Genomic DNA, 15757 nt, shown 5'->3' with positions numbered 1-15757 from the left:
GCAGAGACACACCTGCTGGCTGCGCTCACCTGCCTCTCAGCCCGGCCACGCCCCCTGCCCGCGCGGACACGCCCACGCCACGCCCCCTGCCGCCGGCCGCGCGGCGCCTTGACCCGGCCGGAGGCTGGACGAGATCTCCTCCACCCTCCTCTCCCGTTGCACTTCGGGACCCCACGCCCACCCAGCCACCCTGATTTTCAGCCTCATTCCACGTGCTCCAAAGTTTTCCCGAAGAAAAACAACTCGGAACCTCAACATTGGGGATCGCCCCGCGCCCCAAAACCGGGGCCAAGGTTTGGCAGCAGTTTTGCAGACAAAACCCCCGTGTTTTGCAGCAGCCCCCAAACTAATTGATACTCAAACGTGGGGGTAACTGGTATCACCCCCCAAAAAAAACCGGGGCCAAGGTTTGGCAGCAGTTTTGCAGAGAAAACCCCCGTGTTTTGCAGCAGCCCCCAAACTAATTGATACTCAAACGGGGGGGGGGGGTAACTGGTATCACCCCAAAAACCAAACAATAATTTTTTTAGTAAGAACGCAATAGGATATCAAACACTAAAAACTCCCCTGAAAAATATTTTTGCAGCCAACACCTCATGTTTTGCGGTGCCCCAAAACTCAGTACAGTGGTACCTCGGGTTAAGTACTTAATTCGTTCTGGAGCTCTGTTCTTAACCTGAAACTGTTATTAACCTGAAGCGCAGCTTTAGCTAATGGGGCCTCCCGCTGCCACCAGAGCACGATTTCTGTTCTCATCCTGAAGCAAAGTTCTTAACCTGAGGTACTATTTCTGGGTTAGCGGAGTCTGTAACCTGAAGCGTATGTAACCCGAGGTACCAATGTAACAGAAACTCAAACCGATTTTGGGGTTTGTCGCTCAATGAAGCTGGAAAAACGCTTCCTTGTCTCCAAGCGAAAGAACATCCACAATAACCTTGATCACCTGGGGTTAGGGGTATACTGAGCTGAGGTGGGTCAGATCCAGAGCCGAAAAGTCAGGTGGCCACTCTCCCTCCTTCAAGGTATGCCTTTCTTAATTCCCAAAATATGGAACATATGAAAATATGAAAATTGGGACGCGGGTGGCGCTGTGGGTTAAACCACAGAGCCTAGGACTTGCTGATCAGAAGGTCAGTGGTTCGAATCCCTGCCACGGGGTGAGCTCCCGTTGCTCGGTCCCTGCTCCTGCCCACCTAGCAGTTCAAAAGCATGTCAGAGTGCAAGTAGATAAATAGGTACCGCTCCAGCGGGAAGGGAAACGGCGTCTCCGTGCGCTGCTCTGGTTCGCCAGAAGCGGCTTAGTCATGCTGGCCACATGAACTGTACTCCAGCTCCCTTGGCCAGTAAAGCGAGATGAGCGCCGCAACCCCCGAGTCGGCCATGACTGGACCTAGTGGTCAGGGGTCCCTTTACCTTTTATGGAACAGGGTCTACTAAGACAGCACATGGGTGCAGCCAGGATTTTGGTTAGGGGGGGCCAGGCTTTTGTGGGGAGGGGAATCTAGGATTTGTATTGATTTGTATTGATTTTTACTGATGGCTTCCTTGTCCATGTGCAAAAGCCGTCAATATTTCCTGCACCACCAACGTGCTTAGTGTCCTATTTATTAAAAGTATTTCTATCCCACCTTCTTCTAAAGTCCAAAGGCAGCTCACAATCAGGATGAAAAAGAGGAATTAAGGAGAACAAAGACGACCCAAAATATCCAGAAGGTTTGGAATTTGACCGTACCAAGTTGCATAAGCAACGCGAGACAGGTCCCTGCTCCCAAGGAACTTACAGTCTCAATCTGATAGGGAAAAGCAAGCGAAATGTTATAGAAGAAACGGAGGAGGAGGAGGAGCTTGCCCCCCCCTCCACAATGTGCACCTCCACATTTATCTGTATGGCAAAGTTAGCTTTCAAAAGCCACTGGAGCCCTGTCAGAAAGAAAAGGCGAAGGGAGAAGTTTGCCAGCTGCAGATTCTCTTCCCCTTACTTAACAACAGCGAGAAAAGCCGGTAACCCTGTTTCCCTTTCTGTTCCACTGTAGAGACACTGGGGGTTACAACATTTCCGTATGTTAGTTGCATCCTCAACAAAAACCTTGTGAAGTACGGTAAGTTAGCCCAACAATTTTGCAATCCTCAACTTGTGTCAGTGTTTGCATCCTGGTCTCTCTCTCCCACAGGTACAAAATCCCATGGACTGCAAGAAGATCAAACCTATCCATTCTGAAGGAAATCAGCCCTGAGTGCTCACTGGAAGGACAGATCCTGAAGCTGAGGCTCCAATACTTTGGCCACCTCATGAAGAAGAAGAAGAAGAAGAAGAAGAAGAAGAAGAAGAAGAAGAAGAAGAAGAAGAAGAAGAGTTTGGATTTGATATCCCGCCTTTCACTCCCTTTAAGGAGTCTCAAAGCGGCTAACATTCTCCTTTCCCTTCCTCCCCCACAACGAACACTCTGTGAGGTGAGTGGGGCTGAGGGACTTCAAAGAAGTGTGACTGGCCCAAGGTCACCCAGCAGCTGCATGTGGAGGAGCGGAGACGCGAACCCGGTTCCCCAGATTACGAGACTACCGCTCTTAACCACTACACCACACTGGCTCCCTGGAAAAGACCCTGATGTTGGGAAAGATGGAGGGCACAAGGAGAAGGTGCCGGCAGAGGACGAGATGGTTGGACAGTGTTCTCAAAGCTACCAGCATGAGTTTGACTAAACTGCGGGAGGCAGTGGAAGACAGGAGTGCCTGGCGTGCTCTGGTCCATGGGGTCACGAAGAGTTGGACATGACTAAACAACTAAACAACAACAACAACAACAATAATATGGGCACTGTCCATCTGACCTCAAATGGGAGTTCCAAAAATTGGGCCCATCCACACACAACTCCTGATGGATACAAGCCCTAATAGTGATTCCCCCGAAGGGCCACATAGCTCAGTCAGTAGAGCACGAGACTTTTAATCGTGGGGTCGTGGGTTCGAGCCCAATGTTGGGCGAAAGATTCCCGCCTGCATTGTAGGGGGTTGGACTAAATGACCCATGTGGTCCCTTCTATTAAAGCTTCCGTGATCAGGCAGGGATTAAAGGAATCGCTAAGTATCCCCGACCCTAGTTGTTAAAAGGCCATGCAAATCAACACAAGGACTTTGAACCTGGCCTGGTAGCATATGGGCAGTTGGTGCAAACTTTGGAGCATAACCTGAATTATGTGCAGACAACAGTCTGTCCGCATCAACAGTCTAGCTGTTTTGCACCCGTTGAAGCCTCTGGACAAAGCCCAAGAGTAGCTGCAGGTAGTTGTTCTTGTTGTTTAGTCATTTAGTTGTGTCCGACTCTTCATGACCCCATGGACCAGAGCACGCCAGGCACTCCTATCTTCCACTGCCTCCTGCCTCCCGCAGTTTAGTCAAACTCATACTGGTAGCTTCGAGAACACTATCCATCTTTTGTCCCTGGAAGCTCAGCGTGCCTTTTACTCAAGAGACACCCTTCTTGGGAGAAAAGCAATGACAAACCTAGACAGCATCTTAAAAAGCAGAGACATCACCTTGCCAACAAAGGTCCGTATAGTTGAAGCTATGGTTTTCCAAGTAGTGATGTATAGAAGTGAGAGCTGGACCATAAAGAAGGCTGATTGCTGAAGAATTGATGCTTTTGAATTATGGTGCTGGGGGAGACTCTTGAGAGTCCCATGGACTGCAAGAAGCTATCCATTCTGAATGAAATCAGCCCTGAGTGCTCACTGGAAGGACAGATCCTGAAGCTGAGGCTCCAATACTTTGGCCACCTCATGAGAAGAGAAGTCTCCCTGGAAAAGACCCTGATGTTGGGAAAGATGGAGGGCACAAGGAGAAGGGGACGACAGAGGACGAGATGGTTGGACAGTGTTCTCGAAGCTACCAGCATGAGTTTGACCAAACTGCGGGAGGCAGTGGAAGACAGGAGTGCCTGGTGTGCTCTGGTCCAGGGGGTCACGAAGAGTCAGACATGACTAAACGACTAAACAACAACAGGCACCATGTAGGAAGGGCTGGGCTAGCCTTTGTTCTGCAACCCAAGATGGCTGTCCATGTAGACTGCACTGAGCTAAATGGACCAGTGGCGTGACTCTGAAGAAGTCTAGCTTCTACAGTGCTTTTTCATATTGTCATCTTATGTTGTGAACCGTCCAGAGATCTACAGGGGATAGGGCAGCATGCAAATTTAATAAATAATACCAATACATTCTTATGAAGGGAATATGGAGTCAGCAACCTGTGAAAATGGCTCACAGCCACAGGTTCTACATATCAGAACACTAAATACCTGTGAGATCACGTACACATACATACACGTGGACCTGCTTCCCTGCAAATTTCCTTTCTTCCTCTGAGAGGCAGGTCTGGATTTTATTCTGTGAAGAGTCTACCTCTTTTATAACCTTTGCTATGTTTCTGTATCATTTGGAATATAGTGCTGTCATGCAATGGGTTGCTGGTTATATTGCTTTCGGCCTGCAATGGCATTGGAATGTACTGTATATTGTATCTGTCATTCATTGATACCTTTTAATGATTTACAGTTTGTTTCAGGATGACGACTTTGAAATGCCTAACGTACATATAATCAAATTATTTGCTAATCAAATTATTTGCTAAGTTGTATTACAATTTTAAATTATTTTGTGTTTGATTGCTAGTGTAATGATGTGCAGATTTTCATTTCTGATGTGTTGTGAAATGCTTTGAGCATATTTACATGCAAATGTGGGACGCAAATTCAAATAAATAAATCCAGCCAACATTTAGGGCTTATCTGGCCTCCCAGGCTGACACCGTACCTCGCCAGAGTGGTGCATGCTCTAGTTATCTCTCACTTGGACTACTGCAATACGCTCTACGTGGGGCTACCTTTGAAGGTGACCCGGAAACTACAACTAATCCAGAATGCAGCAGCTAGACTGGTGACTGGGAGCGGCCGCCGGGACCACATAACACTGGTCCTGAGAGATCTTCATTGGCTCCCAGTACGTTTCCAAGCACAATTCAAAGTGTTGGTGCTGACCTTTAAAGCCCTAAACGGCCTCGGTCCAGTATACCTGAAGGAGCGTCTCCACCCCCATCATTCTGCCCGGACGCTGAGGTCCAGCGCCGAGGGCCTTCTGGCGGTTCCCTCACTGCAAGAAGCCGAGTTACAGGGAACCAGGCAGAGGGCCTTCTCAGTAGTGGCGCCCACCCTGTGGAACGCCCTCCCATCAGATGTCAAGGAAATAAACTATCTTATTTTTAAAAGACATCTGAAGGCAGCCCTGTTTAAGGAAGTTTTTAATATTTAATGCTGTATTGTTTTTAACACTTGATTGGGAGCCGCCCCGAGTGGCTGGGGAAACTCAGCCAGATGGGAGGGGTATAAATAATAATAATAATAATAATAATAATAATAATAATAATAATAATAATGCACTGTGATGTACCTCAACCATTGTTTCTATAAATGGAGACACCGGCAAAGGCCTCTTTCTCCTCTCCCCCTACTCAAAACCACACAGACATGCAGAGCAAGAATGGCTTTAGCAAAGGCTTCCCTTCTAATTTTGCCCCTCACCTCTTCTCTGCCATTTAGCTCTGCCTTGGCTGGTGCCAGGACCAGCAGAGATGCTTCGTGTGAGAGCCAGTTCTTCCTGTCAAAGCCTCTCTTGCTCTTCCCGTTGTGGGATGGGGCTTTGAGGAGTCCTTTGCCCACCTCTAGCTTCCTGCAGGAGGGAGTCAGTGGACAGGGCCAATGCTTGCTGCCCCCTTTTCAAATGAAACTAGGGCCCTCTGTTAAAACTGGGTTGCAGGCACTCCACCTTGGCAGGCCAAAAAATGACGTCCTCTTCCGTCAACACAAGAGACCTAATGGATGAGGCTGCAAAGGCCTATCTAGACCAACAGCCCTCTCCCCAACTCGTGACTCCTAGCAACTAATTTGTTGTTTGTGTTGTTGTTTAGCCGTTTAGTCGTGTCCGACTCTTCGTGACCCCATGGACCAGAGCACGCCAGGCACCTCTGTCCTCCACTACTTCCCGCAGTTTGGTCAGACTCATGCTGGTAACCTCGAAAACACTATCCAACCATCTCGTCCTCTGTCATCCCCTTCTCCTTGTGCCCTCCATCTTTCCCAGCATCAGTGTCTTCTCCAGGGAGTCTTCTCTTCTCATGAGGTGGCCAAAGTACTGGAGCCTCAGCTTCACGATCTGTCCTTCCAGTGAGCACTCAGGGCTGATTTCCTTAAGAATGGATGCGTTTGATCTTCTTGCAGTCCATGGGACTCTCAAGAGTCTTCTCCAGCACCATAATTCAAAAGCATCAATTCTTCGGCGATCAGCCTTCTTGATGGTCCAGCTCTCACTTCCATACATCACTACTGGGAAAACCATGGCTTTAACTATACGGACCTTTGTTGGCAAGGTGACGTCTCTACTTCTCAAGATGCTGCAACTAATATTCAGAGGCAAACTGCTTTGAACAGTGGAGGGAGAAAATAGCATCTGTGACTAGTAGCCACTGACCGCCTGATCTGCCACAAATTTGTCTACTTGTAAAGCCATTCAGGCTAACGGATATTGCTACTGTCCATTCCATTATGTGCCGTGGGGGGGGGGAGTAGTTTCTTTTTATCTGCTTTGAACCTTCCAAACTTCTGCTTCATTGAAAGGCCCTGAGTTCTGGAATTGTAATAAAAAAATTAAGGTCTTATATATATTATATATATGTTGATAAATGTACCAACCAAGCACGTACATAGATATGTGGACCACATGTTTGGAGCAGCACAGGAAGACCGAACTGAAACCATTTTGAAACCAAACTGACCAAATGTTTTCTCTGCAAGGAGGGAGGGGGGTGAGGGAACCTTCCTATTGTCTCAGGAATTGGGAAATCACCATCTCAAAGGAAGGGCCAGACTACCAGGAAAGGCAATAAGATAAGGCATTATCAGATAACCTGGCAGACAGGAAAAACAACATTCAAATTTCTGTTGTAGACCGCCTTTCCTGTAATGTAGGTATGATGTTTGTGGGGGGTGGTCTTGGGTTACACCCCTTCTGTGATGTATGGAGAGGTGGTCTTGAGCTCCAGGGCAGGGAATTTTAAATGTCTATACAGTGGTACCTTGGGTTAAGTACTTAATTCGTTCCGGAGGTCTGTACTTAACCTGAAACTGTTTTTAACCTGAAGCACCACTTTAGCTAATGGGGCCTCCTGCTGCTGCCGCGCCGCCGAAGCCCGATTTCTGTTCTTAACCTGAAGCACAATTTCTGGCTTAGTGGAGTATGTAACCTGAAGCACATGTAACTTGAAGCATATGTAACCCGAGGTACCACTGTATAAGGGCAGGCACACCTGAGTTCTGGGTCCTCCTCCTTTCCTGTGTGTGAGGGGAGCACCCTGTTGCAACAGTTCAATAAAGATCAGGCTTACTAGCTGCTTTGCTTTTCAATATTCTCTGGTTGGCCTCTGTTATTTTCTCCAACCGATGGAGAACCTACGATGGACTCTATAAAAGGCTCTTGTGTCCCCCATAAGGGAAGATTTTGTTTATTACAGAATCCTCCAAGGAACTTTGAGGGATGGGTGGGGATCTTGCTGAGCTCCTGGGATTTTCAGAGGACGTCTGCAAGGTCGTGTAACTACACAGACAAGGCCCTGTCCTCCCCCCCCCCCTGCCAAAAAAAATAATAATAAAAAAAAAAATTCCAGAGAGGTACAAAAGACCTGCAAACTAGCATTCAGATGCCTCTTATCCACACAGTCCTCAGCCAGGAATGAGTTGAGAAGGGAAAAAACACACCATTGCGGCTTTGCTTTAAGTTTGTATCAAAAAATTGCCAGATGCCAACGTTTATTGGTTTTGATGGCCCCAGAAAATTACAGTTTAAAAAACAAAATTGTGAAAACCCATAGAAAAGAGAGAAGATAGAGAGGGAGAAAGAGAGAAAGATAAGGCTGGCCCCTCCAAACTGAATCAATGCTTCTGCTGTTCCAGAGGTTGAAAGGAGATACAGCTATGGGACCGTCACGGGCATCACCGAGCTTGGAAAAACCTCGGCTCCAGTTCGAAACTGAAACTTGTGTCACACGCACACAACACACGCACAAAAGGTAAACATTAACTTGGCCCCCAAAAGAGAAAAAGGCCACTAAAAAACACCCCTCCCTTCAGCTGACAAGGCGCATCAGACAGGAAGCAGGATAGGGACACGCACATACACCATCCCACCAGGAGGAGGCGTTATCTCTGAACGCAACCCTCAGGCTCCTCACTGCTTGATGTCGGCTTGTCCTCCATCAACAACCACACTGCAACATGGGGGTCTGATCCCCCAGAGTCTTTCCTCACAAACAGGCGCCTGTTTGGCGGGCCTGTCCGTGAGCCAGCGTCAGGCGAATATTTGCAGCGTGTGGTTGTTGAAGGAAGAAGACCACTGGCCCCAGGCGTAGGGCTCAGAGTGTGACCCCGCTTTGGTGCCTGCGCACAAGCAACGAGAGCACCCTGGCCCGGCACGAGAGGAAAGTCATGTGTTCAAAGGTTTCACCGGTTGGCAACGAAGGATGCAAAAGTGTGGGTGGCTCGGGAGTTATACTGGCCTGGCTATGTGCCCAAGGCCTCCAGGTGCGCACATGACCTTTGACCTCTGCCCTCTGTATGCCAAAGATGGGGAAGCTGCAGCCTCCCAGGCGTCGCTGGACCCCCAGGCCCCACAGCGAGAGATGCAACACAGCCATCTCTGGAAGGCCACCCATTGCTCTGTCCAAGGCGCTGGGCACTTTTCGGCCCTCCAGATGTGGCCGGACTACAACTCCCATCATCCCTTGCCATTGGCCATGCTGGCTGGGGCTGATGGGGGCTGTAGTCCAATTGTGTCTGGAAAGGTTCCGCACCAAGCACAGAGGCTCCCCTCGCTTTCACCTCCCTGGAACAGGAGACAGTTTTTCTCCTTCGCCAGCCGGACTGTTTCTTTCCAGGCAAACTCTTCCTCTTCGTGGAGGGGGTTGGGGGGAAAGGAGAAACTCCTGCGCTTCCATCTCGCTTGCCGTAGGAGAGCAGGCCGCAGCCGGCTGGAGAAGGAGGGGAGGGGTCCCGACGCCCGGGTCTGGCAGCTGGGCCCGGCTCAGGCCTGCGTGGCAGGGAGGTTGCTGCTGTCGGGCAGGCCGTCCTGGTGCGCCTCCAGGCGGGCGAGGCGGCTTTGCTCCAGGGCGATGGCCTCGGCCGAATGCTTGCACTTCTCTGAGCCGCACTGGCATGTAAAGTATTTGCTCTTGATGTCCCAGAAGCGGTCACCGTAGTCAAACCTGGGTGGCAGAGCAGGGGAAGAGGGAAAGGAGGAAGAAGAGGAGAAGAAGAAGAAGAGTTTGGATTTGATCTCCCGCTTCATCACTACCCTAAGGAGTCTCAAAGCGGCTAACAATCTCCTTTCCCTTCCTCCCCCACAACAAATACTCTGTGAGGTGAGTGGGGCTGAGAGACTTCAGAGAAGTGTGACTGGCCCAAGGTCACCCAGCAGCTGCATGTGGAGGAGCGGGGAAGCGAACCAGGTTCACCAGATTACGAGGCTACCGCTCTTAACCACTACACCACAGGGTGAAGCTTGGGTGGGGGCAGACAGGAGCCTCACCTCGTGACAGCAGGCACTGACTCTGCACTGGTGTATCCAAGTACAGTCATACCTCGGGTTACAGACGCTTCAGGTTGCGTTTTTTCGGGTTACGGAAGCGCCGAAACCCAGAAGTACCGGAACGGGTTACTTCCAGGTTTCGGCGGCCGCACATGCGCAGAAGTGCTAAATTGCGCTTTGCGCATAAGCGCTGAATCGCAACCCACGCATGCACAGACGCGCCGCTGCTGGTTGCGAATGTGCCTCCCGCACGGATCACATTGGCAACCCGAGCGTCCACTGTAGCTGGAAGCAAGGGGTTGCCAACCTTTTCGTGACAGCCGTGGACACGTTTGCAGGCCACAGAAATCAGCAACATGGGGGTGGTGTTAGCCACAGTGGCTACGTTCCACCTCGGTGGATGGAGGTGGAACATACCAAGTCGCCAAGTAGGGAGAGTGGGTACTATATATGTGCCAGGACTCCCCCTACTTGTGAGCCCTACCCGCTGGAATTGCCCCGGAGCTGCAATATAGGCTTGGGGAAAACCCACTCATATTGGCTAATGAAAGTTTCTTTCAAGCCTAATTCCAGAAGGGGGGATGGGGGACAATTTCGTGTAAGGTAAAGGTAAAGGGACCCCTGACCATTAGGTCCAGTCATGACCGACTCTGGGGTTGTGACGCTCATCTCGCTTTATTGGCCGAAGGAGCCGGCGTACAGCTTCCGGGTCATGTGCCCAGCATGACTAAGCCGCTTCTGGTGAACCAGAGCAGCGCACGGAAATGCCGTTTAACTTCCCGCCAGAGGGGTACCTATTTATTTACTTGCCACTTTGACGTGCTTTCGAACTGCTAGGTTGGCAGGAGCAGGAACCGAGCAACGGGAGCTCACCCCCTCGCGGGGATTCGAACTGCCGACCTTCTGATCAGCAAGTCCTAGGCTCTGTGGTTTAACCCACAGCGCCACCTGCGTCCCTTACAGGTGCCTGTAGAGGCCAGGAATAACCTCCAAAGGCACATGCATACCCATGGGTACCATGCTGAAAGTGGTGTGTGTGTGTGTGTGTCTGCATACCTGCATACTTTTGACACAGCTGCCATTGGTAGGTAGCCCTTGGAAGAGGTGGTCAACCCTCAGTCAGGCCCTTGTGCTAAAACAGGGTTAGAATGACTGATGGAGAGGGGAGGAACTGCTCTTCATCAAGGGAAACACAGCCAGAACCCCCACCGAGGTCGGCATTAACTGTTAACTCTTGACAACCTGTGCCTGAGCTCGTGTTTTCCTCTTCCCTCCTCTTCCTATTTCCTCATGTGTCGTATCTTCTTTTTTTTTAAGATTGTGAATCTGAGGGAAGGACTGTCTTGGTGCCGATTTTTTTTCTTGCAAGCCTTTTTTGGCTAAAGGGTGGAGGGGGGAAATGGCTCAATCAATGTCTCTTATCTCCACTGACCCTAGCTCTTCGCCGGTCTGAATGTCCCGGCTGCTGAAGAAGGCAATGCGGGGAAAACGCAGGTCTTGGTGAAGCATGAAGACCCGCACGGGGATGATGTTGGGGTCGCACAGGTGGTTGATGAAGCGGCTGACGTTCCCGTAATAACGTGCGTCGATGCAGTAAACCTCACCGTCCTGCAAGGTGTAGAGGGAGGGAGGGAGGGGAGATCAGACATAGGAGGAATCTGGGCAGTTTCCAGGGCCTTACGACCATCCAAGACCAAGGAGACCTTGGGCGTCCATGAGAAAGGGTGGGTGGGGACAGTGGCGTAGCGTGGGTTGTCAGCACCCGGGGCAAGGCAAGTAATTTGCGCCCCCTAACCTGTGGATTTGTGCCCCCTAGCCCTGTGGATTTGCGCCCCCTAACCCGTGGATTTGCGCCCCCTAACCCATGGATTTGCGCCCCCTAACTCCCAGATGTTGCAGCCGGTGCGGCCGGCCCCCCCCTGCACCCCCCATGCTACGCCACTGGGTGGGGAGTCCCTCTACCAATGAATTATAATCCCCAGATTCCTAGATTTTCTTTTTATTTTCTATTTATTTATTTATTATTTATTTATTTATTTATTATTTATTTATTTATACCCCGCCCATCTGGCTGAGTTTCCCCAGCCACTCTGGGCGGCTCCCAATCAAATGTTAAAAACAATACAGCATTAAATATTAAAAACTTCCCTAAACAGGGCTGCCTTCAGATGTCTTTTAAAGATAGGATAGCTGCTTATTTCCTTCACATCTGAAGGGAGGGCATTCCACAGGGCGGGTGCCACTACCGAGAAGGCCCTCTGCCTGGTTCCCTGTAACCTCACTTCTCGCAATGAGGGAACCACCAGAAGGCCCTTGGCACTGGATCTCAATGTCTGGGCTGAACGATGGGGCGTGGAGATGCTCAGACACTGAGCAGGTATACAGGACTGAGGCCGTTTTTAAGAAAAAAAAGGAAGTTTCTAGCATTTGTAGAAGCTGAGATCCAGGGCAAAATGTGCAAGCACTCGTCTTCTCATTTTGGGGGTGAGAAACTAGCCTGCTCCCCCACTCCAGTGTTTTATGCCACCACCTTCCTGGAAATTTCCTGCTGATGACCCTGAATAATATTTTTATTATTATTATTATTATTATTATTATTATTGTTGTTGTTGTTGTTGTTGTTGTTGTTGTTGTTGTTTTGTTGTTGTTGTTATTTATTATTGTTGTTGTTGTTGTTGTTGTTATTGTTGTTATTATTATTATTATTGTTGTTGTTGTTGTTGTTGTTGTTATTATTATTATTATTATTATTATTATTATTATTATTATTATTACTACTACTACTATTTTTAAACCCCCCCCCCACTCTGGGCAGCTCCCCACAGAATATTTAAACCACGATAAAACATCAAACATTAAAAGCTTCCCTGAACAGGGCTGCTTTCAGATGTCTTCCAAAAGTCAGGTAGTTATTTATTTCCTTGCCACTACGGAGAAGACCCTCTGCCTGGTTCCCTGTGACCCCACATCTTGCAGTGAGGGAATCCAGCTTGTAAGACCTAGCACTTTTAATTCCTAAACATTGACCAATTTAACTCAGGTTCACCCTGATCTGCTTCCCTGAGCTGGGGCCCTTCCTTTTTAAGAGAGGATCCCTCTCTTCAGGCACCCAACTCCCACCCAGGCAAACCAGGGACTCAGCTATATAGCTGCAAACAATGAGGCTTTAAGTGGTCTTTAAGTGCATTATGCAAATGTGACACTAGATGGCGATGGTGAGCTTATGAGAAATTCACTATATTTTTCAAAACTTTTTTTTTTTAAAGCATTTCCACAGTGTTTTTATGTGTGTCTAGATTCCACCCAGGAGCCTGGATAGTCTCACCTTATTGTCCAGATCAAACAGGTACGAGTCGTCTTCCCTGACATCAGCTTCTGCATCAGAAATCAGTTCCCCCACATACCTTCAGGCAGGAAAACGTGGGAGATGTGAGAGAGGGGCTTGCTGGGCAGCTGCTCCTTGAAGCAGGCAAAGTCTAGTACCGAAACCCCAAAGTTTGGAGAGGAGGGCCTCTCTGCCTCCCTCCCTCCTTCCCACCCACCCACCCATCACAACGCCTCTCCAGATGTAGCTGGAGCTTTGGGGACGGGGGAAAGGGAAAGACAAGCTTTCCTCCAGCACCAACTCACTCGCATATAAAGGTTCCTTGGGGAATCGTCTGCAATGCCCGGACACCCCATCCCATCTTGGCCGTGCGGTAGAGCTGCAGGCGGACCCTGAGGTGAAGGGAGAACAGAAGGGCACTGGTTTCCAGCAGGCTAGAGAGACATGCAGAGACTTGTGGTGGGGCCTGCATCCCCTTTCCATGGTTTTGGAGGTTCTGAACGCAGCAGCAGCAACAAAAAGAACTCACTTGATGCCGCTCTGCACCACGCGGTTCTTGCAGTTTCTCCAGCAGGTGCAGGCCTGGTTGCATTCGAAGATCAGGGGCGGCTCGATCTTGTTGAACTCTTGCAGCAAACGGCCATCCTGCAAGGGGGGGGGAGAACAGGAAGGAGAGGGTAAGGAAGTTATCGGGGCAGAGGAAGAAGAGTTTGGATTTGATCTCCCGCTTTATCACTACCCGAAGGAGTCTCAAAGCGGCTAACATTCTCCTTTCCCTTCCTCTCCCACAACAAACACCCTGTGAGGTGAGTGGGGCTGAGAGACTTCAAAGAAGTGTGACTGGCCCAAGGTCACCCAGCAGCTGCATGTGGAGGAGCGGGGAAGCGAACCCGGTTCACCAGATTACGAGTCTACCGCTCTTAACCACTACAGCACACTGGCTGCTGTTTCCCAATTGCCTTTCGAATCTATAGCCAGAGATTAAAATAGGGCTTGCCTGAGATGTTGAGATTTCCCTGTCAGCATGTGTGGACAAAATGTGCAAAATGGAAATTCTGCCCATAGGACAGTGGTCTGCTATCTTCAGGGAACTGTTTCCTGTTGACGTGTCTGCAGAGGAGCTCTGCAAGTACACCTTAAAACCCGTTTGCCCTGCAAAGGGTTCCCTGATGTTCTCCAGGGCCTGGTCATTTCACAGTGGCCAGGCACTGATCAGATGAGAGTTGACGCCAGGGACCCCCCTGGTGCACATCTGGCCCAATCTTGCCCACCCACTCCTGGCTCTGCCTACCAAAATCACCAGCACCCAGTTGACTTTTCCCATGGGTCAACAGACCTGCAAAGAAAAGGAAGGTTCCTCACCTTCGCCTTAGACCAGGGGTTGAGGAGCCTTTTTGGGCCAGAACTTTCTCTCACACTGCTGGCCAACATTTTGAAACAGGTGGGCAGGAGAAACCTACCTGTCACTCACCCGACACCATGACAAATCAGGTAGACAATCCTGCCCACCTGCCAAAGGTGATCCATGGGGGGGGGGGAGGGGTGCGCTTTGCTAGTGTGTTCCCCAAACTCCAAGTACCCAGGAGGGAAGAGTTTAATTTTACTCAATGTATATACATCACTTCCTACTATATAAATATATAAAAGTGATTCACAACCAAGGTAAACAAATATGATACACACACAATAACATTGTGAAGAACAGTTTTAACCATGTCACATCATAATATTGGTGCTGTTCAAATGAACAAGAAATTAAAAACCCTTTTAGCTGCTGCTAAAAGGCCTCTTGGCGCTGTGGGTTAAACCATAGAGCCTAGGGCTTGCCGATCAGAAGGTTGGCGGTTCGAATCCTTGTGACAGGGTGAGCTCCCATTGTTCGGTCCCTGCTCCTGCCAACCTAGCAGTTCGAAAGCATGTCAAAGTGCAAGCAGATAAATAGCTACCACTCCAGCAAGAAGGTAAATGGCGTTTCCGTGTGCTGCTCTGGTTTGCCAGAAGCGGCTTAGTCATGCTGGCCACATGACCCGGAAGCTGTACGCCGGCTCCCTCGGCCAATAAAGCGAGATGAGCGCCGCAACCCCAGAGTTGGCCACGACTGGACCTAATGGTCAGGGGTCCCTTTACCCTTTACCTTAAAAGGCCTCTTTGGGGAGAAAATTCCACAAATGAAGCTAAGCACCAAAGCCACCTTCCAGTTCAACCAAATGAAGACCATACCCCACTCTGACAAAAAAAAGGGGTGCCAGTTTATATACTCCAATTACTATGTTTCCTGACATTTCAATGTTTCCACCTTTCTGGAGCCACTTATACTCCCTCAGTCACTCACCTTGTCATACCAGCAGCGGATGCTGAGCTGCCCACATAAGCAGTTGCTGGAGGAACAGTCATCCTGGCAGGTGCAATGCTGGGAATGTGAAAAGACAAGGTGTGAGATGGATGCCACACAAGGGGAGAGAGAGGGAGAGGTACCAGCCCCCACCTGGGGCAAAGCCAGTGTGGTGTAGTGGTTAAGAGCAGTAGTCTCGTAATCTGGGGAACCGGGTTCACTTCCCCGCTCCTCCACATGCAGCTGCTGGGTGACCTTGGGCTAGTCACACTTCTCTGACGTCTCTCAGTCTCTCAGCCCCACTCACCTCACAGAGTGTTTGTTGTGGGGGAGGAAGGGAAAGGAGAATGTTAGCCGCTTTGAGACTCCTTCGGGTAGTGATAAAGCGGGATATCAAATCCAAACTCTACCTGCAGCCCACAGGCAGGCCAACCCAGGTGCACTGCCTTGCCAACTTGGGGAGGGAAAGGAGGAGGG

The 15757-nt window shown here is 49.8% G+C and overlaps 1 protein-coding gene across 4 annotated transcripts in view; it reads right to left on the bottom strand.

Moving 5' to 3' along the window:
• Positions 1–7818: 7818 nt before the first annotated feature.
• EHMT2 (euchromatic histone lysine methyltransferase 2) overlaps positions 7819–15757 on the bottom strand; it is a 41090-nt gene continuing 33151 nt past the window's right edge. For all 4 annotated transcript variants that reach the window (XM_028719925.2, XM_028719924.2, XM_028719923.2 and 1 more), the window contains 6 exons: positions 15281–15358; positions 13478–13593; positions 13254–13340; positions 12949–13027; positions 11056–11231; positions 7819–9300 (listed from right to left, as the gene is read on the bottom strand). In XM_028719925.2, the coding sequence (XP_028575758.2) occupies positions 9120–9300; positions 11056–11231; positions 12949–13027; positions 13254–13340; positions 13478–13593; positions 15281–15358 (717 nt within the window). In that variant the 3' untranslated portion in view covers positions 7819–9119. The remainder of the gene's footprint in view (positions 9301–11055; positions 11232–12948; positions 13028–13253; positions 13341–13477; positions 13594–15280; positions 15359–15757) is intronic.

This window comes from Podarcis muralis, chromosome 2, assembly GCF_964188315.1.
Source record: "Podarcis muralis chromosome 2, rPodMur119.hap1.1, whole genome shotgun sequence".
Taxonomy (NCBI): domain Eukaryota; kingdom Metazoa; phylum Chordata; class Lepidosauria; order Squamata; family Lacertidae; genus Podarcis; species Podarcis muralis.
This window is presented reverse-complemented; position numbering and strand designations above follow the sequence as displayed.